The sequence below is a fragment of the Lissotriton vulgaris genome, chromosome 2_1, assembly GCF_964263255.1.
Source record: "Lissotriton vulgaris chromosome 2_1, aLisVul1.2, whole genome shotgun sequence".
Classification (NCBI taxonomy): Eukaryota; Metazoa; Chordata; class Amphibia; order Caudata; family Salamandridae; genus Lissotriton; species Lissotriton vulgaris.
In genome coordinates this window covers 388,497,034-388,523,717 of record NC_141687.1, presented here as the reverse complement: position 1 = coordinate 388,523,717, position 26,684 = coordinate 388,497,034, and the positions used below count along the sequence as shown (strand labels likewise).

Here is a 26,684-nt window from a genome sequence, read left to right as displayed (position 1 = left end):
GAGCAGATGATGAAGTGTGGGTGTGTTCAAAGGGTAGACCAATAATGCCAGATAGTTTGTTGTCGCAAATGGCTAGTGTATATCATGGAACCAAACACATTGGGAGGGATGCCATGATTTGACATTTCAGACATAGATGGTATAATCCAAAGTTTAGGGTAGTGGCAGAGAGTCTCTGTCAAAGATGTTTAACCTGCCAACTGCAAAACCCAGGAAGAAAGACAGTGGTCAGTGGGGGAAAAATTGGAAAAGAAGAAGGAGCATTCTCAAGATTGCAACTAGACTTCATTGAGTTGCCATCGTGCACCGGTTTGAAGTATGTCCTTGTCATTGTGTGTCTGTTTTCTCAATGGGTAGAAGCCTATCCTACGAGGAGAAATTACAGTCTCACCGTTGCAAAACTACTGTTGAGAGAGCTCATTCCACGATTTGGGTTTCCAATCACTTTGGAATCAGATAGAGACCTCATTTTAATATTTAGACAATCAAACTGATTTGTACAGCTTTCAAAGTTGAGCAGAAATTACATTGTGCCTATCGACCAGAAGCATCTGGAGTGGTTGAGCAGCTAAATGGCACAATTCAATCCAGGTTAGGGATAGTGTGTGCATCCACTTCACTGAAATGGCCTAATGTTTTGCCCCTTGTTTTAATGAGCCTTAGAAGTATTACTGACCGAAGGTTGGAGAAGATGCAACTACAGCACAGCCGAATCAAGCTCATGATTTGTGTCCAGGAGACTGGGTTATGGTAAAGAAACACACAAGGAAATCGTGTTCGGAACCCTGGTGGAAAGGATCTCAACAGATCATAATGGTCATGACAACATCAGTACAGTGTGCTGGCTTGTCAAACTGGATCCATGCTAGTCACACCCAAAGAGTCCCAAGTCCACCTGAACGACAAAAGCAGCAACTGGTAGAAAAAAGAAAAGAGCCAGAAGCTGAAAGTTGTGATGTCGGAGAAATCAGAGAAACAGACTCTGAAGAGCGTATTGACGATGAACAACCAAGTATAAGTCAAATAGAGTGGACACCAGTTAATGGGACTGAAGAGGCTGCTGTAAAGACCAAAGGAGAGCTTGAACTTGAAAGACCAGAATGAAGTAAGCAAAATATAGAAGAATCCGTTGCAGAAAACCCAGATTCAGCTCAGTCAGAAAAAGAAAAAGAACTCATTGCAGAAAACCTAGATACAATTTTGTTTGAAAAAGAAAAGGAAGAAGAATCCATCATAGAAAATAAAGGTCCAGATCAGTCAGAAGAGAAAGAATCCATTGAAGAAAATGTAGGTCAAACCCAGTTGGAAGAAGGAAAAAAAATACCAGAGGATCCAGAACAAGAACAAACCACAGAAGAAGTAGTGAATTCAGAACAAGTCCAACCCAAAAAATTAGAAAATAAAAGAACACTTGAAATAGGTGAAGAAGGTGAAAAGGCAGTACAATCAAAGAAGGTTAAAAAGGGTGATCACTGGCGAGTGGACTGAAAAGACTGAGATAAATTCTGAGAAGAAAAACAAGGAAAGAATTAGAACAAGTAAATTAGGTGTCAAGTCAGGTAGAACAAGAACAATCAAGAGGAAGATCACTGAGGTTGTCAAAAATAGGGAGGGTACCAAGTAGAAAATGTAAAGCTCCATAGTGGACTTACATTATCCATGAAGATTTTGAAAATCTTGATCTAAATGGAGAACCAGAAAGGAACACTGTTGAAGACTCTGATGAACGGGAATTGAGACCACCTTAAAGAAAAGACTTTTGTACAGAGGGTGGATTCATTGAGAAATTATCAAACAAAAAGAAGAAAAAGATCGAAAAGGAGGAAAAAGTGACCAAAAGCTGAAAGCCTTTGAAGTGTGGGATCACACAAAGATTTTACCTTTTTTTTAGAGAGAAAATACATTTTAGAAATAAATTTTACTAAAATGGCGGAAGTAAATGTGACTGAACATCCGAAATCTAGCTTAAAACGGAAATGTGTTAAATGTTGTGTATGTAGTATTATAATACTAATGTTGATGTGGTCATTCCTAACAGTTGTGATACCTGTATAATGGTGACTAATAATCAAAGGAACACAAATATTAGCGAAAGAATGAAAGTGGTCACTAAGAAAACTACTACTACTACAAATTTAGAACAAATGGATATGAGCATATATTATCATGACAAATCAAACAGTGATTCGTCATTAACTGTATTTACTAAACTCCTTTATCAATATGTAGTTACAATGAATGTGAGTGATTGTTATGTCTGCATGAAATTACCTACTTCTGTCTCAGAAGGTGTAACCTATCACCATCTTCCATTAACATATGGTGTGTCATGTAGTGTGGTGTCCAGTCTCTTTTATGTAAAAGGCAAGTTGCAGTATTTTTACTCAAATATGTATTTAGTCTTTTCAGTAATCCCTATTCGTAGAAACTTAGGTTCTGATTCATAGAACTAAGTTAAGACAAAGTCATAACTTACTACCATTTTGGAATTTATAGAGGGCACTTACTCATTTTGGTAGTCACAGAAGACACTTACTCATTTTGATATTCACAGAAGGCACTTACTCATTTTGATATTCACAGAAGGCACTTACTCATTGATGAGTATGTGCCTTCTGTGAATACCAAAATGAGTCTTGTTTCTTGTATTGGTACATTGTCACTCTTGGTTCTTCTGTGAAGCAATTGGTCCCACTGTCCCTTGTGAATGCAGAACTCTGTTCAAGAGGTGCTTGTCCGCCGACAAGTTCTGGCCATGGGGTGGAGGGGTGTTCTGGAGGTCCATTGGCTGCCAAGTTCCTGAAGATGATTTATTTTCCCAACAAAATAGTTAGATGGCATCGGGTGCAGCTCTTAACCTCTTGACCTGGAATGTCAATGGCCTGGGGACGAAGTTAAGAGTATAGTGTTGCAGTATATGAAACGGCATGCTATAGACATTGTGATGCTCCAGGAGACACACTTGGTTGGAAACTCCTGTGGGGCCCTGAATAGATGGGGCTATCGCATGATCACTCACTCAGGATTTTCCTCAGGCTCAAGGGGGGTGGCAATCCTCCTTCGCAGAGGCTACCCCTATATGATACACAACACCTGGACTGAAGCGCAGGGTAGATACTCAGCTGTTAACGGCACCAGGGAGGGACAAGTCCTTAACGTAGTCTCCACATATGCCCCCCCCTGGGTTATAACACTTGACATTACGAGATGTAGGCACTCTACTACTGGAATTACCCTTAGGAGAACTGATACTGGGGGGCGACTTTAATTTAATTATGGATGGATCTAAGGACCGTCTCCCACCCCAGGATGATTTGCCACGGGGCTCCCAGCTCAATGAGTTTGCCAACGCCCTAGGAGTGTGGACATCTGGAGATGGCTTTACCCGCTCAATACTCACTTTACGTTTCAGTCAGAGGCTCACAACAGCCAGTCTCGAATAGATTACATGTTCACACATGCACAGGACATTCATGCGCCGCGGTACCCTTTCTGTAAACCTCTGGGCGCTAAAAATACCCCATTTTAGGGAGGCGCTACTTAAGGATACTGATTACTACTTTGTGGAAAATGTGGGGTCTGTCGCTTCTGCAGAGACACTTTGGGGATTGTTTGGCGCTGTTATCATGGGCCTTGCGCTGTCATTAATGGTGGGACACAGGGCTGAGCGTTCCAAGAGGGTGGTCAAGATGGAAAGAGATATTTTTGTCAGGGAGGAGGCCATTGCTCGTGCCCAGGATCCTGAAACACAACATACCTTAAACATGATACTGCAGGACTACAGGCAACTTCTCTAAGAAGATGCCACAGCGAGCTCCCTGGCTACCCGTCATGGAATCTACGAGCAAGGTGAATGCACGAGTAAACTCCTGACGTGTTTGGAATGTAGGGAGCAAGCCTCGAGATGGGTCCATGCCATATCTATCCCCGACCGTACACTCCTCACTGACCCCCAAGAAATTGCTGATACTTTTGCCGCCCACTTCGAAGCGGTCTACAATACATCGAAAACATCTCAGGCCCCGTTGTCGGCTGACCTCCTGCCTCTCCTGTGAGCCTCTCCTCACAGGATAGAGACGCCCTGGAAATGGACATCACCGAGACGGAGTTCTGAAGGCCATACAGGGTGTCCGCTCTGGCAAAACGATGGGTCCCAACAGGCTCCCTATCAAGCTTTTTAAACCCATGGCTTCTTAGTTAGCGCCTCACCTGTTAAACATGTATACTGAATGCTTCGAATCCGGTCTCATTCCGGCCGACATCAGGACCACCTCCATCGCAGTCATACACAAACCAAATGACCCGGCGGACGGCTGTAAATCCTACCGTCCTATTTCCCTTCTCACCGTCGAGGCAAAGTGGCCAACAGACTCCTTCCTTACATCACCGGACTAATTCATCCGGACAAGTCCGGATTTATGCCAGGGAGGAACACAGCCCGGAAGCTGAGACGGTTAAATGGGGCCCTTGGTAGACTCAGAACTATCAGGGAGGAGGCGATCTTACTGTTATTAGATGCCACCATGGCATTTGACACTATTGAATGGAATTTCCTCTTTGCTGTATTGGCTCATATGAGCTTTGGACCTAGAGTAATAAAATGGATCAGGCTGCTTTACACACAATCTACTGCGCATGTCACCGTCAATAATCACCGCTCATCTACCTTTTCCCTCGGGTGGGGCACAAGGCAAAGATGTCCGCTGTCTCCTCTGCTCTTCGCCCTTGTGTTGGAGCCATTGGCGGTCTGGGTTAGGGGTGATCCAGAATTACGGGGACTGAAATGGACGGTAGATCACGAAGACCGCATCTCATTTTACGCGGATGACATTCTTCTCTATCTGGCCTCACCTTCACGATCCTTGCGGTGGGTACTTCACATATTCCACATATTTGGTGCCCATTCCGGATAGAAGATAAATTGGTCTAAATCCCAGATGTATGTGCTATAGGGTGACCCCCCTCCAGCCCTCTGGGCTACAATATACCGGTGGTATCTCAGGGATTTTGATACCTGGGTATCTTTGTGACCCCGGATACTAGCCTATTCTATGAACATAATCTCCTGGGGTCCCTCCAACGTCTCAAATCGGATGTCTTACACTGGTGGTCCCTCCCACTTACCCTCTTGCGCCGAGCAGCACTTTTGGGGTGTTCTTGAGCGCTTCCTATATGCGCTACAGAACACCCCTATTACTATGTCAGACTCCTATTTCTCCAGAATAGATAGCGTTGTGCGGGGATTATTACTATGGGAGGACCGTCCACCGCATATAGCGATGAATAAACTCACTATGGGATGGTATGACGGTGGCATAGCACTACCAGACATGCAGCTATACTACCAAGCTTCACAATTGACCGCAATAAATAGAAGGGTGTTTGGTGCACATAACAATCCAAATTTCCATTCAGATCACTGGCTCCTGGGGCAGGACGGCTACAATAAGGCACTGTACACCAATCCCCTTAAGCTTAACTTGACGGGCACTACAGCCCGCAGGGTGGAGGTCTGGCATGGAGTCACGAGGAAGTTGGGTTGGCACAACCGCTTGACTAAAGCACGCCACTTTGGGAGCCCAACATGTTGGGACAGCTCAGTAAATGCCCTGGTTTTGATAAATAGGACACAATTGGTATATCCTCAGTTGGGGACATGTGGGTGAAGGGGAAACTAATCAACTTGTAACCCTGGGCACAAGTGTGTGCTGAGTAGCCAGCAAAAAATATTTTTTAAGACAGTTATTCAGATATCCATACGGATGATTCAATTTATTGATAATCCAAACTGCTTGACGAAATCCATAATGTTACTTCACATCAAACGTCATAATCAAGTAATTTTTCAATCTGATAATCACGATGTATTAAACATTTCACTGGCCGCCCTTGGCCTCCCAATGCATTTCGGCGCGAATCGGTGCCTTTATCAAGGGATCTGTAAGTTTAAAACAATGGTGATTAGTACTACTACTGGAACGCCCACCACACGTATAAATTTAAACGGTGATTACCAACATCTTAAACATAAAACCTTAGACAACATAAATGACATTCTAATACATTTAACTCATAATGTATATGAGAACAAACTCAAATATTCGGCTGTTCTATATCAAGCTAACAGCTGAAGAGTATAAGTTACGCCAAGGGTGGGGGGGGGGGGAAAAAGGTTCCGATACTGGCGTGAGTTGTGAACTACGCGAAGGGTGCTTGCATGAGTCATGGACCCTACCAGGCTTATATAGGGAACATAGCGGTATTAGAAGTAAGGTACAGAAACCGCTAGTGATGTTACAAGTTAACAGTTAAGAAATGGCGCGCTGATCGCTATACTCGCTCACCAGTGAAAAGATAGAGTGAGCCGCTCTCTGCGAACTCCGCTGTACTCCGTGTGAGTTACCACGGAGTGGCGGAAGGGGAATTAAGGAAATGGGTAGGCGGAGTCTACAACTACGCTCTGCTGTGCGCTGGTGATTGTGGGAGTTGAAACGCTCTGTAAACAAGATATTCACACTATTAAACCTCATAATAGGAAACACACCAACATATCATCCAGCGAATTAAACACCATCAGAAACATCAGCCATGATGAATCAGTGATTTGTCAGAAAGCGGACAAGGGTGGAGCATTAGTTATAATGGATCGGTCATACTATGAGTCACAAGTTGTTGAACATTTGGAAGATACTAACCTATATATGAAACTGTCATGCAATCCTACTAGAGAAATTCAAGATATCCTCTCACAAATCCTGAAGAAAGCAATTGACAATGGCACGATCAAAGACAAGACCAAACAATACTTGATACAGATGGATCCACGGAGCCCGTCATTCTATATGACACCCAAGGTTCATAAAAATTTACAAAAGCCTCCATGTAGACCTATCGTGTCTACCACAAAAAGCATCCACGAACCAATTGGAAAGTTTCTGGATAAATACCTCCAACCCTTTGCTGTGGGCACCCAATCATATATCAAAGATACCACAGACTTCTTGAAAAAATTGGCATCAGTTAAGATCACCAAAGAACAACCTATAGTCATGGCCACCATTGATGTCAAAGCCTTATATACATCTATACCCCACCAAGCAGGCATTGAGGCAGTTGAAAAAGTTCTACTCTCCAGTGAGTATGAAGATACCATGAAAGTTTTTTTGATGGAACTTTTACAGTTCACTCTGATGCACAGCTATTTTAATTATGGAGAAGAATGGTATATCCAGAAGAGCGGAACATCCATGGGAAATTCGGCAGCCCCCACGTATGCGAATATCTTTATGAGGGACTATGAGGAAATTAACATCCTGAGTCAAGAAATCTGGAAACAACATATCAAACTTTACGTCCGATTTATCGACAACATCTTTATTGTTTGGGAAGGTGCCAAAGAAGTGTTAGCATTTGAAATATCCAAACTTAATTTGATTTACGAACGCATACAGTTCACCTGGGATATCCAAGAGAATAATATCAATTTTCTTGATGTAAAGATCACTAGAGGAGACAAAACCTTCAACACGTCTCTATACAGAAAAAACACAGACCGCAACAACTTATTGAGTTATGACAGCTTTCACCCGCCAGCATTGAAGAGACATCTACCATACTCTCAACTTATGAGGGTGAAACGAGTAGTCTCGGAACCAGAAAAAGCTGAAATACAAATGAAGGAAATGTCCACACGATTTCAAAAGAGAGGTTACCCCTCATCCATCTTGAGTGAAGCAAATCAAAGGATTAAAAATGTGACAAGAGAGACCCTATTTACTCATAAACCAGTGAACAAAGAGCAACATATTACATGTGTGAGTAAATATTCTACGTCAAGCCAATCCTTTAAAAACATCATCAAAAAACATTGGTCTATACTACGGGTAGAACCAGACTTCAAGGGAGCATTTGAACATGAACCATTGTTCGCACACACTAGATCCAAAAATGTAGGACAATTATTGAAATCCAGATCTAAGATCAGTCCGTTTACCATTTATAAAGGAACCTTGCCATGCATGAACTGCAATAACTGTGGTAATATCAGCAAAGGCTTTAAGTTATCTCCTCCTGAGTTTAAAGTCATCATCAATTTAAAAGTAAACGGTACATGCGACACTATGAACGTTATATATGTATTAAGTTGTCTGTGTCATTTGCATTATGTGGGCCATACGGAGCGCAAACTAAAAATTCGGCTCAATGAACACAAGAGCAATATTAGGACCAAAATGCTGAAGTCTACCGTGGCCACACATTTCCTTGAAGCCAGACACGATATTTCGGAATTGAAAGCACGCATAGTTGAAGTTGTAGAAAAACACGAAGGTGTCAACAACAAAACACAACTTCTTAAGCGAGAAAATCATTGGATTTATCGCTTAAAGACTTTGAAACCGGGGGGGTCTCAATGAAAGAGTGGAATTTCTTTGTTACCTGTAATGTTACAGTTGTATACTTTCCATATCCGTGCATGATTATTGTTGGTTATTTGTGCTTTCATTGTAGTCTCGCTGCACGTCAGCATACAACTCCCACAATCACCAGCGCACAGCAGAGCGTAGTTGTAGACTCCGCCTACCCATTTCCTTAATTCCCCTTCCGCCACTCTGTGGTAACTCACACGGAGTACAGCGGAGTTCGCAGAGAGCGGCTCACTCTATCTTTTCACTGGTAAGCGAGTATAGCGATCAGCGCGCCATTTCTTAACTGTTAACTTGTAACATCACTAGCGGTTTCTGTACCTTACTTCTAATACCGCTATGTTCCCTATATAAGCCTGGTAGGGTCCATGACTCATGCAAGCACCCTTCGCGTAGTTCACAACTCACGCCAGTATCGGAACCTTTCCCCCCCCCCCCCACCCTTGGCGTAACTTATACTCTTCAGCTGTTAGCTTGATATAGAACAGCCGAATATTTGAGTTTGTTCTCATATACATTATGAGTTAAATGTATTAGAATGTCATTTATGTTGTCTAAGGTTTTATGTTTAAGATGTTGGTAATCACCGTTTAAATTTATACGTGTGGTGGGCGTTCCAGTAGTAGTACTAATCACCATTGTTTTAAACTTACAGATCCCTTGATAAAGGCGCCGATTCGCGCCGAAATGCATTGGGAGGCCAAGGGCGGCCAGTGAAATGTTTAATACATCGTGATTATCAGATTGAAAAATTACTTGATTATGACGTTTGATGTGAAGTAACATTATGGATTTCGTCAAGCAGTTTGGATTATCAATAAATTGAATCATCCGTATGGATATCTGAATAACTGTCTTAAAAAATATTTTTTGCTGGCTACTCAGCACACACTTGTGCCCAGGGTTACAAGTTGATTAGGAACTTGTTCATACCTGTTGTCACTGTTTCACACCCCAGAGTGGGGGGTGTCCTGGGAGCACAGTCAGTCCATCATCAACTTCAATATAAATAGCAGTGCTCAAATCACCTAATCTTTTGAAGGGGAAACTAGCCACGTTTGCCGAACTTCAGACTAAGTATCAGTTGGCACACACTGAAACCTTCAGATACCTCCAGATTAGTCATGTCATCTCTGTGGCCCTGCCTAGGGAGCTCCTCCTGCCTGAGTCTTCGCCCCTAGAGGACAGGTTGATACTTGACCCTATGAACCAAAAATCAATATGCCTCACTTATAAAAAGTTGGTAAATAATCGAACCGACCCAATGCAACGATTACGTGAGGGCTGGGATTCAGACCTGGGAAGCATCGACGTAGAAGACTGGTGTGACGCGCTGGCATCCCCCAAAGAAGTAGCCATCCCCATGAGACTACGTCTCATCCAGCTGAAAATCCTCCACCGAGTCTATTTTGTAGCTAATCTCCTATTCAGACTGGGTAGACGTCCTGACCCCCTCTGTATGCATCATTGCAATCAGACTGGCACCTTCTTTCACATACTGTGGGAATGCCCACAAATCAAGCAATACTGGGAGAAAGTCACGAAACAAATTGGGAAATTATTATTCTGTCATAAATTTACATGTCTTTTGCGTATGATTTATTATGCCTTTTGTCTCTTCATCTATTCACTCCTAATGCATTGAATTGTTGGATGGGCCTGTGAATTGAATGTATTTGTTAAATGAATATTTCACTCCCATGAAAGTTGATAGAATTTGCATTGTGAATTTGTACTAATGAGAGTTCATTTAGGACTCAGATTTAGATAAAATTCATTGATCTTGCCCAGAGTCTGTTTATTTAATTAAGATCTGTAAGTTAGTTAGTTAATTGTTAATATCACCATCAACTACTCAACTAATGGTCCATTGACAAAAGAAAGAGTGTTGATCTGTGAAGATTAGTTAGACATTGACTAATCAAGATCAAAGTGAACAAAAAAATTGACCCCCAGAGAAACAGCCAGGAAAATGGAATGTGTATAAGGGCCCATTTGAAAGATTTGTTGATTGTGAAATGTTCATCCTGGCCTTTCGCTGGATCACCGTCACAACGCAATGCCATTACAACGCATGGCATTACAACGCATATGCCTTTACCATGCATGCCTTTACAACAAATTTTGTTGCAAAGGCATGAATAATAAAGGCATGTGTGTTTTATATGTAAGTATAAGACAAGTATAGGGTGGGGTTGGGTTTTGGGGTGTAGGAGTAGTTTTAGGGTTCATGTGGGAGTGGGTTTTGGGGTGCTAAAGGTAATTTTAGGGTTCAGGGTGGTTATGGGTTTTGGGGTGGAATAGGTAATTTTAGGTTATTGTAGGTTTGGGTATTGGGGTGGTAAGGTAATTTTAGGAATTTAGGGGTATGGTTATTGGGGTACTAAGGATAACGTTTGGGTATATATATATATGTGTGTGTGTACCATTACTTACCTTAACGACTTTTACCTAGTTTATGCTTTAACCACGCATGCCTTTGCATTGTAATGGCATGCGTGGTAAAGGCTTATGCATGGTAAGAGTATGCGTCATAATGGTAATGCATTATAACAACACTTGAGTTGTTGCAACCGCGTTGTAATGGCATGCGCTGTGATGGCATGTGATGTACCGTCACATATGCTACAGGCTTAATTTCACTGCACATCATTAGCAAGGACTCAAATCTGTGTTCACTAAGGGGGCATATGCTTTTTTTAGGGATCTAATGCGAGCTATAACGTGCTTTGCATCTCTCCAACTAATCATTTTCATTTCAAAAGGCTGAAGGTTGCCACTTGATAAGGCACAATAACTTAATACAACTGGCCCAAAATCCCCATTAGTAAAAGGGTAAATTAATTTGTTTTAAAACTTTCACAATGAATTATAATTCACAAATGCACATCCCAACATAACCCCAAGCCTGTCTTGGCCAAGAGGTTTTCCAATTAATTATTTGACACATCTCCAGTATAAAAACAAACTAGGGGGCATATTATCAAGGGTGTTTATCTCCGCTTTTTTGGCTTTAAAAGCCAAGAAAGCGGAGATAAAATTATCTCCCTATTACCAAGCTGTCGCTAACACCAGTTAGTGACAGCTAATAGGAGATAGCGACCTACTTGGGCCCCGCTTTGCATGTCAGTGATATTTATCACTAATGACATGCAAAGTGGGCGTGCCAAGATGTTAGCGACTGGAAACAGTCCCTAACATCGCTATCTCCTATTACCAACTTTTGGAGATATTCGCGCTAAGCGAGAATATCTCCAAAAGCTAACACCTGCCCTGAGCAGTTCTTAGCCATGTTATCCAATGGGAGGTGGATAACATGGCTAAGAGCATTTGCTCGATAATGCATGAATATCGCTGACTTTTCAGCGATATTCATGCATTGCGGCCGTTTTTTATCGCATTTGCGATAAACCTTGCTAATAGCAAGGTTTATCTGCGATAAAAATCGCCGATGTGCGGCGATAATTTTTGTCTCTAAACAAGTTAGAGACAAACATTATCGCTAGTTGTTGGTAATATGGCCCTAGGTGCGGCATTGGATTAGGGTTTAACCTGTGTGGGTCTATGAATTCTGTCCCACAATAGTAGGATGGTAGCCAGTTCACCTGGGCAAGTGCGACACTTTGTGTGGAGAGATAAATATCCATTTCTTTATCCTCTTTTGGGACAACCAGGGCAGTAATAGTTTCCATGTAGAAATGCTCCTGCCCTCCAACGTAGAGCTGTCCTGTACCAGGAAAAAACACAAGAAATAACCATCAGTAACCATTGAAAGGACGTTGCCCCCATGTGGTCACACACATGCAAAATATAGCTTACCCATGTATAGTCATATTGAACACATCACAAAATGAACTGTCCCCTGAGCACTTACGTATTAGCTGCTCTTTCTGCTCGATTCAATGGTACTCATTTTTTGGCTCTCACAACAAAAGTCGCACCAGATAGCTTTCTAACCGCAGACCTGGGCCAGTATTACCTGAACTTTGCATTGGGGCAAAAAAAATCATAATTATTTTGCACCATTTTTAGGTCTTGATACCTATGAGCACAGGTTTTAATTGGGCAAATGTTGTATGACTTTGCTGAAAAAGAAATTCTTGTACTGCACTTTGTGGCTTGAATGAAAGCTTATGGTCAATATAGCAGGACGGAATTGGTCATGGTAACATGCCACTGATCAAGGTAAAGCAAAGACAGTGAGTCCTACATATGTATTGAGAAAAGCATATGTTGTAGCCAATAGGCCTTTAAGGATGGCTTCTAAGGGTGGATTGTGATTACACTGTATAAAAGCTTGTAGACAGGTATTTAAGGGTTTTGGTGATGGTTATTCACGGGACAAACCCTCTTGCAATTCAAAATGCTTGTTGTTCCATTTTAGGAAGGGTTGTATATTATTTTGCCAATTCTAATTGTGTACATATTTGTAATAATATGACTGTCTACCAATTATTGCCTAGTGGAAAGGCTTATGCTGAATACAGTAGGTCTAAGTTGGTTATGATGACAAGTCAGAGATAAAGCCAATACACCTGATTGGTTCACTGGAAAGAGTTATATCAGAGGTCATAAGTCTAATCTATCTTTAATGGTAGATCATTATTAAACTGTATAAATTTTAAACACACAACTGCGGCTGACTAAGGTTTCGCACTTAAGTTTCAAGTGTCAACAAATTCGTAAGGAGTTGTGCACAAGAACATCCAGAGCTAGCCACAGAGAAGCTCCACTGTCGAGACAGATGCATATTCTTATGGATAAGGATGTTGCACCAAAAGTAGGAGTCCAAGAAAATTATAGGTTTTGAAAAACGTTCCTTTATTGATCCAATTCTTTAAAAGGCCTCAGCCAACGCGTTTCGTTCCCGTTGGGAACTTCGTCAGGGCAAAATGGTTTATAGGTGGAGTCCCTTAAAGCAGCCAAAAAGATTCCACAAGCAGGGAGTCTCCAAAGAAACCAATAGCTGATAACGGAGATAAAGGTAGTTTCTTCACATGTAGCGGCGGCAGAAATATTCACATTCCTGATGGGCATGGATAGCGTGAGTAAAGGGTCAACAATTAGCAGATTGGTAAGAAGAAAGTCAGGTCTCTAGCTCCGTAAGGTGTCTAGTAACGCTGCAGTTGCCCTGTTTCAGAAGAGTAAAGTGCTCAGCCAGAACCACTGTTGTGAAGTATCAAGCTGGGGGTGTAGACTGTTGATATCCAGATGATCAACGAAGTGTGAATGGGGCATCTATAACCCCACAAGCACACGTAAAGATAATATCCTCCCCGTCGGCATAAGAACTTGCTTCCTCCTAACGTAGTCAGAACAAGTCATTCCGACGGATTGCCAGTAAGCTGACAAGAAGCATATCCCTCGACGGACCGGTAATCGTGAGTAAATGGACACTAACTACCCTTCCCTAGCAATCAGAATAGAGACCGATACAGCTAGCTACATGTAAATGAAACCTACATAACATCCCTGCTTACTTACCTTCAGTCCTGCAACGCACAAGGCTGTGTAGCGAACACCCACACTTTCTATATGTACCCTGCTCTAAATTAAGCGTACAGGGACAAGATATATAGACAAACCGTCACAGCTCTTTGAAAGCATGAATACAATTTATAACACAAAATGTTACTATATTGTTTTCTGTATTCTTTTCCTTCTAGGTTCAGATACCATAGATCTGACCCCAATTAACCAAGGCGGTCAGTAACAACCAACCCCTTAATCCATGTTAAGAGCTACAATAAGGCTCTCAAATTACTGGTCCTGACGAAAGCCTCTGGAGATCCCAAGAGACTAAAACATGTTGACCTTGATGATCACAATTACCAGTGCGGCAGACCAATAATTAAGTCTAAACATGCACGCCACTGTTTTTAACTTCCAATTTCACATACTTCGAGAATAAAAAACAAGAGACTTGAATTTAGGAATTTTAACATCACTCTTTTAATAAGAGCACACTTGTTTATTTTTTTATTTCTGGCCACCACTGCAAATCCAGTTGGTCTTCCTCCATGAGGAGGTCAGCATAACGTACAAAGGAAAAGACCCAATGATAATGCTGTTACGGTACACAAAGGTGGAGAATCAACATATACTGCCCGACGCCTGTGTCCGTATATGACGGTGTTTTACTATGATGGTTTCCCACGTTATTTGAGACCCTGGTGACACAGGACAAGTGGTCCACACTCCCCTCTACTTGATTTTTGCGACAAATAATGTGTAACATGAATTCTCACAGATTAGTGTAGTAGACAAGAGTTTTTGTGCTGATTTCCCACTCTGGTTGTCCCCTCAGACAAATCCAATGGGTTGAGGTTTACACTTTGGTCATCCTTGTTTTCCCTTTGAGGAGGGGTTGAATAGTGTTTTCCCAAAATTAATGGTATATATATTTATATTTTTCTGACTGTATGCCAGATGGCTGCCTTGTGAGAAAGCACAGGTAGAATTGAGTAGTCATGCTGGTTGTCAGGTTCAGTGTCCTTCTTCAGAAGGCACAGGAGCAGAACGTCACAAGTTCCTAAAGCCCCCCAAAATTTCTCAGCCTCACGCAATAACAGCGCGACAGCCAACGAAACCCTACGGGGGAAAGGGGATTTGACAGAGAAGAGACAGCCCCACTGAGTATGCTTCTTTCTTGCAGCTTCCAATGTCTTCTTTTGCTTCACTATTTTCTAGCTCTACAGGTAAGTATGTAATCAATAAAGGAAAATCACACATTAATTAAATGGTACCTTGTCTTTTCTAAACAGTGTATTTTTTCCTCCCATACTCTTACCCTGTATTATTGTGGCCTATGCTTCTCTTCTATTGATGGTGTGGTTTTTATTTTTCTGTATGCTGTCGACTATATGTGAAATAATTAATATCTGCTCTTAACGTATCTTATTAACTCTCTTTTCTTTATATGTTTGCAGGTTTCTCACCATTTATTATGCACAGCTCTAGTGTTAAACCAAATTCCAAAATGTAAGAAGAAACTCGGATTAACTCTCTTGCTTCACCTAATTCTCTTTGCAAGTATGTATGTACACTGTCACTCTAAGATTGTTTTTAATTGTCTGATCTCAACTTATTTGGCTGCTCGAGTTACTTCACTTCAACTAGCAATATTCATCTTCTTCACAGTCAATTGCTATGGGCAATTCTTCTCTTCTTCGTATTTTATTTCAACTAGTAACCTCTGGATAACTGAGTTGTGCTGACTCCAATTTGTGCTAAATTTATAGTGTCCTTTCACTTGAGCTCGCACTACAATGCTATTTTAATCAAATGTGCATGCCTGGAAGCAAACCCTTTTTGTCCTCAGATGCGCGCATGCTCACAAATATTCTCGGAACAGTCTTACTTGACTAGCAGTACTCCTGTACTCCTCCTCCGACCTCCGGTTTCAAGATACAAATATTCTGAGCGTGACAAGGTTTTCCCTAAACTAAACTTCACGACGCTGGCTTCAGCACATCCTTCTGCCCTTCGAATTCCAGCGAAGTGTGCCACAACAGCGGCACGGCACTTGGGTCTGAATGATTGCAGTCTGACTCTAGAGCGCTAACCAGTAGCTCAGAATGTGGATTCCTGGCAGCCATCTTGGTGTTGGTAAGTGCTGTGCCTTTGCTCAGCCCATTCACAGTCCTTCACTTGACCATAGACCGGTGAACAATTGTGTTCACAAAGACCTGTTTCACATGGGATGGTTTGACAATCCTGACAGTACCCCACCTCAAAGTGCTTCCTCTCTGCTGGGGCTTATCCGGAAATCTTCTGTGGAATTCTCTAATCAATCGAGGGGCATGAACATCTGAAGATAACACCCAAGATCTTCCCTCAGGTCCATAACCCTTCCAATCCAACAAATAGTACAGTCGTTCTTTCGGAATCATGGAATCTAAAACTTGCTGCACCTCAAACTCTTCTCCTTTCTCAGTTTGGATCGGCTTAGGGGGTTTGTTCATCCGCAAATCCTTTGTCACCTCCTTTAGGAAAGAGACGTGAAATACCGGATAAACTCGTAACCCTTTAGGTAATTTCAACTGATAATTTACTGAACTCATCTTTTTCTCAATCTGGTAGGGGCCTACAAATCTAGGTTGCAGTTTTCTAACCCCCTTAAGTCTGAGGTTCTTTGTGTTTAACCAAACCTTATATCCTATTTTCAAATCTGGTTCCTTTCTCCTCCTTTTATCTGCATGAAATTTGTAACTTTCTTTTGCCTTAGTTAAATTCTGTGGGCCCGATTCACAGAACTAACTTAAGACAAAATCCTAAATTTACTACTATTTTCGTATTTACAGAAGGCACTAACTCATTTCGGTATTCACAAAAGTTAGGACTCCTAACTTTAGGACTCCTAAATGCCTTCTGTGAATCCCGAAAGTCTTAAAATTAGGATTTTTCTCAATTTAGTAGTAGTAAAGTTAGGACTCCTAACTTTAGGACTCCTAAATGCCTTCTGTGAATACCGAAATGCTTAAAATTAGGATTTTTCTCAGTTTACGAGTCCTAAAGTTAGGAGTCCTAACTTTACTACTACTAAATTGAGAAAAATCCCAATTTTAAGACTTTCGGCATTCACAGAAGGCATTTAGGACTCCTAAAGTTAGGATTCCTAACTTTACTACTAATAAATTGAGAACACTCCTAATTTTAAGACTTTCGGTATTCATAGAAGGCATTTAGGCATCCTAAAGTTAGGAGTCCAAACTTTACTACTACTAAATTGAGAAAAATCCTAATTTTAAGACTTTCGGTATTCACAGAAGGTATTTAGGACTCCTAAAGTTAGGAGTCCTAACTTTACTACTACTAAATTGAGAAAAATCCTAATTTTAAGACTTTCGGCATTCACAGAAGGCATTTAGGAGTCCTAAAGTTAGGAGTCCTAACTTCTGTGAATACCGAAATGAGTAAGTGTCTTCTGTGAATACCAAAATGAGTAAGTACCTTCTGTGAATACGAAAATAGTAGTAAATTTAGGATTTTGTCTTAAGTTAGTTCTGTGAATCGGGCCCTGTGTATCTAAACTATGCACTTGTGTCATGTGTTCAACTAAGTCTGTTACTGCTGGAACATCCAGATCCTGAAAATGTAAGGATTGATGAGGGTGTCTTCCATTGTTTAAGTAAAAAGGAGAGAAACCAGTAGAAGCATTCCTTGCATTATTGTGTGCAAACTCTGCTACCCACAGATAATCTGGCAAGTCACCCTCCTGATCCAAAAGACATAATCTAAGATACTGCTTTAACTCCTGATTAGTTCACTCTGTCTGGCCGTCTGGCTCTGGGTGATAACTAGTCGTATACCTAGTTTCTATGTTCAATTTCTTGGTGAAAGCCTTCCAAAAATGGGATAAAAATTGGGAACCCCTATCTGATATTAAAATCTTGGCTATTCCGTGTTCTCTGACAATTGTTTGGCTAAAGATGTGTGCTAGGGAGGAGGAGCCTAGCCTGCAACCCTGATGGCCGCCTGATCCCTCGGCTCCGCCGACCCTCTGTTTTCCTCCTGCACCGCTACTTATCCTGCAGACTATCCTGTGTTCTCCTCGTGGTGGCGGATCTGGGAAGCGACGCCGCATCCAACGGTGTGCTTCCCGACGTGCTTCTTGCTGTGGAAGTGATAAATCGTCCCTATCTCCGTTCTGATTAATGGCGGCTATCGGGTCTTTGTTCTCAGGGGCGGCCGGCCCCGGCTACGACATCGGCGGCCACTGAAGGCGGGGCAGAACCGGCCGGCGGAGAGAGAAGAGCGGCTGTTGCACTGAGTTTTCCATAGCAGCGCGCTATTTCATCCTTCCATCTCTGCGCTTGCTTAACTTTGCTACTACCAGAGATACATTTGTATACTTCCCCCTGGATGACTCTGCAAGCCTTCCATTATCCGGTGTTGGGAAGGGGGCCATTTTGAGCTGAGCGCTCTACAATTGCAACTGTTGGCCCGACTTGCTGCGGAGGGTGCTTACAACGGCCGACGCTGCACTACAACCGTGTGCAGCGTCGGTATGGAGTGTGCCGCCCCTGTCCCCGAGACCCGGCTGTGCTTGTCGGGGCGCCGGTGGCATGTTGGGCTGCTGGAGGGGGATGATGGTGGACGGGCTCGAGGACTACCACTCGTCTTCGAGCCCCGTGTGCAAGGGGTTTCAACATTCTCCTCTCCTGAGATGCCCTTACAGATCGGAGATATTATGGGCGCCCTGGCTACCTTACGAGCTGATTTGTGCTACTACGCCCTAGACCTGGGGTGCCGACTGGATGCCATTGTGCCCACGCTGTCCTCTACCGGTCGAGCTGGTGCTCATTTGCAGAGCTCTTCGCCACACCCTGGGCTCGATTATGGTGAGCTGCCTCTCCAGAGTTACATGGAGGCGCTTGAGGTTCCTGGACTTTTACAGCGGCTGGGGAATCGCCTCTGGGCGCCATGTTTTGCAACCTTTTCGGGATCTGCTGGCGGCTCTTGCTACTGTGTCCTGGGCATACTGCTGACGCTTCTGATGTTTAACTTTGGAGTACTGCTGAGGTGCACTGCCCTTCTTTGTACATCTACGGACCACATGGCTTTGAGTTGGTCGGATATTGGTGGACAATGCCTAGCCCTGTTGTGGTCCTTGCGACTGTTTACCCCATTCTGGACGGCTGTTTCACTATTACACCTCATCGGCACATCGGACCGAAAGGGACAGGGTTGAAGATGTCTTTCTTTTTCGCTTCTTGTTGGTAGCTTTGCTGGGATTGTGATGGGTAGACGGGGGAGCTGGACATTTGTTATGTTTGAAATCGGGGTCGGGGTGGGGTGGCCGAGAATATATAGATTGGTTGTTTTGGACACATAAGTTTGGCCCTCCTCCGGTTTTACAAGTGTATCTTTTTCTTGTTTTCTCTTCTTCCTTTATTTCGGGTGCTCTCTTTTTTGGGCGACAGACACACTGCTAGGGGGGGGGGGTAGGCCGTAGCCTCTGCATGCGTGTAGGGTGGGGGGTGGGGGGGGCGGATTTTAATTTTCTCCGTTTCAGTTTCTATGAGCCTTTTTTTTTCTTCTTTCTTCTCCAATTCCTTTCCTTTTTCTTTTTCTTTGGGCCACTGGAATGGATCGAAGTGGGCGGGGGGGGACCGGCTCACAACATGTTATGCGATTGCCAATCCTTTTACGATATTGTTGTGCCTCCATCATGATTATATTTTACTGCTGGAGGGTCTTTTGATGGATATTGCCCACTTCTGTTTTGGTAGGATTGTGTGAACTCTTATCCTCTCTAGTGTTTCATTTTCCTCTTTAGTGGGACTGGCTGTCTCTGGGTCTTGCACCTTTCTTTTTTCAGGCATTTCAATACGCCTTTGTTTCCTGTCCTTGGGGGTGGGCTCTCGGGGATCGGACTTTTAACAGTTGCTTTCTGTATCGTTGCTTATCATCCAGTCTTGTCGCTGCGGCTGCTTCGATTGTATAGTTTCTATAGACAATGCCCATCTCCGATTGTAACTGGGGCACGACCCCCCTGTTTCTTTAGTGTTCATTATGTAAGGTGTACAGTCCTTGTTGTTGCAGCCCCCTCTCTTCTTCTAAAATTCCAAAAAAACGAAAACCTCATATCCTATGTCGCGCACCCCGCAATCCTGTATAATGTACTTTGAAATATCCTGTTTGAAGATTGGCCTATTGTTTACGATTCTCCTGTTTCCTATGACTGTATTTGCGGCCGGCCAGGATGGTTGTGGGTCTGCGCATGTATCGTCGTAGTTTCTCAATAAAGGTTTAAAAAAAAAAAAAAAAAAAGATGTGTGCTAGAGTCTGGGCCGTGGGAACCCCTTTCAGAGGTACAAAATGGGCCATTTTAGTCAAGGAGTCTACACATACCAATATAGTGTCAAATCCTCTACTGGATGGAAGATCAACCATTAGATCTAATGTGATGGTATGCCAGGGATAAGGCAGGGTTGGTAAGTAAGCATGGGCGAATTTTGCGAATTCGCGATCTGTGAATTTGCGGACTTGCGAATTCGCAATCCGCAAAATTCGCAAATTCGGATTTATTTATTTTTGCGTGTTCGCGGGGCGCTTTGCGTGTTCGCAGGTGTTCGCGGGCGCTTTGCGTGTTCGCGGGGTTTTTTTTTTGCCTGGTTAATCACTGCCACCCTCTCGATTTTTATGCCCATCTGCCCTCTGTACCACTCGTTTCTGTGCCCTTCTGCCCTCTGCTCCACTCATTTTTTGGTCCCCTTCTGCCCGCTGTCCCACTTTTGTGCCCTTCTGCCCTCAGCCCCACTTAGAATGGCGCCGGCAAGCTGCCAGTGCCATTCTAAAATAGCTACAAATAGCTTCAACAGGAAGCACTGATAGATAAAGTAAAGCAGGTGCTCGAGTTGAAGGTCAAATTAAGTTACACAATCATTAATGATTGTGTAACTGAATTTGAGCTTCAACTCGAGCACCTGCTTTACTTTATCTATTAGAGCTTCCTGTTGAAGCTGACTTTTGTAACTATTTTAGAATGGCTCTGGCAGCTTGCCGGCGCCATTCTAAAAGAGTTACAAAAGTCAGCTTGAACTTTTGACCCAATCCGTTCCGCTCTCGGATTTTACGGGAAATTCGCGAATCTCGCAGATTTTACCGAAAATCCGCAAAAATCCGCTAGCGGAACGGATTTTCCACCCATGCTTATTGGTAAGGGTTACAGCAACCCTTTGGGAGCTTGCCGCTCTGGTTTTCCCCTTGCGCAGATCTCACACGTGGTCACATATTGCCGCACATCTTTGAGCATGTCTGGCCACCAGAAATGTCATCTCACCAAATCTTCAGTCTTTACTATTCCTTTATGACTTGCCAAAATGCTATCATGACTTTCTTCCAATGCCTTTTGCTGCATTTCTGGTGTGGGTAAATATAGTGCTCCATTGTGGTAAGGTAACCCTTCTGGGATTTCTCTTTTTGGAACCTCCTTCACCCATCTTTCCATTTCTTCAAGATTCATTAAATTCTGATTTCCATATTCCTGAAACTCTTGCACAACTGCTTCATTCACTCTTTCTGCCGGTATGATTGTCTAATTTCTGACCTCTTCAACCACTCCTTCCGTACCCAATCGGGACAAGGCGTCCGCCTTGCCGTTATGTGATCCGGGTCAATATGTGATGACAAAATCGTGATCTGTGAAATATAAAGACCACCGCAACTGTCTAGGTGTCAATGTTCTGGCCGACTTTAAAAGTTTCAGATTTCGATGGTCTGTATATACTGTAACGACATTACTAGCTCCCATTAAGTAGTGTCTCCACTCTTTGAAGGCATCTTTGATGGCCAATAATTCCATTTCCGTGATTGTGTAATTGGCTTCTGCTGCAATCAATTTCCTTGAATAAAAGGCCACTGGGTGCAGTTGTCCTGTAGTCTTATGTCTTTGGGAAAACACTCCTCCCAAAGCCAGATTGGTGGCGTCTGTTTACACAAAAAAGGCTCTGTGGGATCTGGATGAAGTAATGTGGGTGAAGAAGTGAAATCTTTCTTTAGTTGGGTAAAAGATTCCTCTGCTTCTTCTGTCCACTCGAATTTGACTCCTTTCTTCAGTAATCTGGTCAAGGGAAGCAACTTCTGAGAGACGTTTTGGATAAATCTCCTGTAGAAATTAGCGAATCCAATGAATGTCTGAATTTCTTTCACTGACCTTGGAGATTTCCATTCTATAACTGCCTTGATCTTATTTTCATCCATGGTTATTCCGTTTGGTGAAAGCACGAAACCCAGAAACTCCACTGAAGCTACACTAAATGCACATTTTTCCAATTTTACAAATAGACAATTCTCCCTCAATTTCTGTAGTACCTACTTTACATGTTCTTCGTGTTCTTCTACTGTGTTCGAATAGATGAGAATATCATCTATGTACACTATTGCATATTGATCAATGGATTCTTTTAACACATCATTGATAAAATGCTGAAATGCGGCTGGAGCATTGCATAATCCATAGGGCATTACTTGATATTCAAAGAGTCCGTGCTTAGTTCTGAATGCTGTCTTCCATTTATCACCTTCACGAATTCTGACTAGATGGTAAGCCCCTCTCAGGTCCAATTTTGTATAGACTTTTGCTCCTTTCACCGGATCTACCAAGACTGATATCAAGGGCAAAGGGTACCTGTTCTTGACCTTTATACGATTGATCGCCCTGTAGTCTATGCAAGTTCTTAACTCTCCGTTCTTCTTTGAGATAAAAAAAGTGAAGAAGAGACTGGGGATTGAGACGGTCTGATGAATCCATTTGCTAGATACTTCGTATATACTCCTTCAAGTGTTCATCTTCTCGCTCAGTCAATGCATATATCCGACTGCACAGAAGATTGGATCCCGGTTCCAATTCGATCTTACAATCAAATTCTCTGTGCGGAGGAAGCTTTTCAGCCTCTACTTCACTAAAACATCTTTGTACTCAGTGTATTTATCGGGTAAGGTTGTTGTATTTATTACACAAATGGTAGCGTCTCTTTCACTTAAATGAAACGCTGGGGTTTTCTCTGAAACTCTTTGACATCCTTTATGACAATTCTCCTTGCAATACTCTGAGTTCATAGTGATTGATTGGGCCCCCCAATCGATGGTTGGATTACGCTCTGTGAGCCACAGCAGACCCAGAATTAGTTGAAATTGTGGAGCATCTATCAGGTTGAATTGTAATGTTTCAAGATGTCCATCTTCAGATTCTAACTCTACGGGCTCCGTGTGACTCACTATGGGTCCCGACGAAAGATTTGTTCCGTCGACTGCTCAAACAACTTCACTTCTTTTCTTCTTGATTGCCTGTAGACCAATCTTCTCGGCAAACTTCAGATCATAAACATTGCCCATTGCCCCGGAATCTACCATCACAGTTATCTTTTCCAGTGTCTTCTTTCGGAACCGCAATGTCATCATCATCACCAAATACGGAAATGCCAATTGTAAGGTATTTGCCAAGGTATGGGTGTTTGGAGCTGTCTTAGATTCTGCAACCACCAGTCCAACTCCACTTACTGGTGGTGCGAGGCGTTTTCCGACATAGTTTGCTTGGGCTTCTTTGGACAGTTGCGAACAAAATGTCCTGTACCGCTGCAGTAGAGACATTGTTTGTTTACTCTTCGACGTTCTTTTTCTTCTTTTGAGAGAGGTCCCCGAATGGTCCTTATCTGCATGGGTTCTCCCCCACAGACTGAGTCATTGTCCTTGTTGCCTTCTGTTCTTGTTCGATCGAACCTGGCCACACTTGGACGAAAATCTCGCTTCTTCTCTTCTCTTCTTTCACTTTGGCGAAAGTCAATCTCTAATACCAGATCAATTAACTGGGAGATCTCCGTAGGTCTATTGGGCACTTGTGCCAAGGCATCTTTTAATTCATCTTTTAAACCACAAAAGAACACTGCTGCTCGTTTGTTTTCTGGCCATTTAGTTTCTACTACCAACTTGTTAAACTCGGCCAAATATGCCACCAAATCACGACTGCCCTGTTTTATTTCCAATAACTCGTTGTCAGTTGCTTCTGAGACCCTTCTTCTGTCAAAAATCCGAAGAAATTCCTTTTTTAATTTATCCAGATTGTATAGAATTGGATCATTTCTGGTCACCATGGGCATTGACCAAGATGCAGCATCCCCGCTTAAATAAGACAGGATAAATGCCACTCGAGACTACGCCATGGGGCAAAACTGCTGGACGACACATAAAATGTAGGGTGCATTGTAAACACTTGAGCCTTTTGTGGGTCTCCATGAAAACGTTCTGGGGGTGCCAAAGGGATCACAGGAGCTAAAGCATGGATAACCTGTGTGGTGATCTTAGCTTGGGATACTGATTCTTCATTAGGATTTCTTTCTGGGAATTCCGAATATTTTAAACTGGGATTGGACACCAAACCACTCACCTTCATGGTTAAATCTGTGGTCTCTTTTCTCAATTCCCTATTCTCTTCTCTAACCGAGATTAATTGCCTTTATATTCCTTCTAAAATATCTCCTAACATTTTTAAGTCCAGGCCTTCCACCATTCTGCTCAGGCGCCGAATTTATAGTGGGCACTTCACTCTTCAAGGTTCAGTGTCCTTCTTCAAAAGGCACAGGAGCAGAAAGTCGCAAGTTCCCAAAGCCCCACCAAGATTTCTCAGCCTCACGCAATGGCAGCGCGACAGCAAAAGAAACCCTATTGGGGAGAGGGGATTGGACAGAGAAGAGACAGCCACACTGCGTATGCTTCTTTCTTGCAGCTTCCGATGTCTTCTTTTAGCTTCACTATTTTCTAGCTCTACAGGTAAGTATGTTATCTATAAAAGAAAATCACACATTAATTAAATGGTACCTTGTCTTTTCTAAACAGTGTATTTTTTCCTCCCATACTCTTACCCTGTATTAATGTGGCCTATGCTTCTCTTCTATTGATGGTGCGTTTTTGTTTCTTTTCTGTATGCTGTGGACTGAATGTGAAATAATTATTATCTGCTCTTAACATCTCTTATTAACTCTCTTTTCTTTATATGTTTGCAGGTTTCTCGCCATCTATTATGCACAGCTGTAGTGTTAAACAAATTCCAAAAGGTAAGAAGAAACTCTGATTAACTCTCTTGCTTCACCTAATTCTCTTTGCAAGTTTGTACACTCCCTCTCTAAGATTGTTTTTAACTGTCCGAACTCAACTAATTTGGCTGCTGGGGTTACTTCACTTCAACTAGCAATATTCATCTTCCTCACAGACACTTGCTATGGGCAATTCTTCTCTACTTCGTTTTTAATTTCAATTAGTAACCTCTGGATAACTGACTTGTGCTGACTCTAATTCGCACCAAATTTATAGTGTCCTTTCACTTGAGCTCGCACTACAATGCCGTTTTAATCAAATGCGCATGCCTGGCAGCAAACTCTTTTTCTCCTCAGAAACGCGCATGCTTATAAATATTCTCGGAACAGTCTTACTTGACTAGCAGTACTCCTGTACTCCTCCTCCGACCTCCGGTTTCAAGATACAAATATTCTGAGCACAACGAAGTTTTCCCTAAACTAAACTTCGCGACGCTCGCTTCAGGGCATCCTACTGCCCTTCGAATTCCGGTGAAGTGCGCCACAACACCGGCACAGCACCTAGGTCTGAATGATTGCGGTCTGACTCTAGAGCGCTAACCAGTGGCTCGGAATGTGGATCCCTGACGGCCATCTTGGTGTTGGTAAGTGCTGCGCCTTTGCTCAGTCCATTCACAGTCTTTCACTTGACCCTAGACCGGTGGACAATTGTGTTCACAAAAACCCGTTTCACATGGGATGGTCTGATAATCCTGACACTGTTGCCAGAAAATGTACAGGCCCAGTGGTTTCTTTTCCCTTGTGTTTGCTTTGCTCTCCCTAAGTTGGCAGGGTATGCCCAGACGTGGGCCCCTTGCTCACTTTGCCACTGGATGAAAGCTAGCCTGGTTGGTGAGGGGTGTTACCGGATCCTTGTTTCTGGTCTAGGGAAGACCTGGCTTAGCCGTAAAGTCTAGACTGTTCCCATGAGACACAAGGTCAAGACTGATTTGCATGTGGCTGGGTCTGAACTGGGGTGGTGAAGTGAGCTAACAAATGATGATGGATTAATCCCAGATCTGTGACTGGGGGTGAGTGTCTGAAAAGTTTCAGTGCTTCATCCATCATCTCCTTGTGTTTGCTTCATCATTGAAGATGGCAGATGGAATTCCACTTAGGCTTAGCACCATATCTCTATGGACCTTTGCAATTTGTTTTTGGACAGTGTTTGTGGTGAGGGTGTACCAAGTTGATTTTCTGGTGTTTCCCATGGGGTGCTATGGCTGGATTATTGACGTCTCTGGATCCTCTGCTTAAGCACTAGATTGGTCTGACTATGCCGCCAAGTAGAAATGTTCAAGCAGGAATTGATACCAGGTTGACTCTGAGATGTGTGAAGAAGCCACATTCTGAAGATGTCTGCCAACTCAGTTTACAGTCCGCCAAAATGCTTGCGGCATTGTTAGTCTTAATATCATGCAGCAGTTTTACCGAGTTCCATACCTCCCTTTCACAAACAAATTACTTACCTATGGTAACGCATTATCTGGGAGAGACTAGCTGCAAATTTCTTACCTTTCGGGATCCAGCCTGACGTCTGGGAAATTCAAAGGTAAGGAATCTGCAGGTAGAAGTCTCTATCAGATTATTCTTTTTCTCTCTTTTTAACATTTTCCTTGCCTCCCATAGGTTGTGCAGTATTGTAAGGTCCCTTTTGGCCCTTCTTATAGAATAGTTATTTCTCCGC

At 42.8% G+C, this 26,684-nt stretch overlaps 1 protein-coding gene across 1 annotated transcript in view; it reads right to left on the bottom strand.

The window, feature by feature from the left end:
* Positions 1-26,684, bottom strand: part of LOC147730418 (aldehyde oxidase 1-like) — a gene marked incomplete at its 5' end in the record, with an annotated part of 524,934 nt that overhangs the window by 189,172 nt on the left and 309,078 nt on the right. The window contains one exon of the mRNA XM_086954065.1: positions 12,029-12,150. Within this exon, the coding sequence (XP_086810191.1) occupies positions 12,029-12,150 (122 nt within the window). The remainder of the gene's footprint in view (positions 1-12,028; positions 12,151-26,684) is intronic.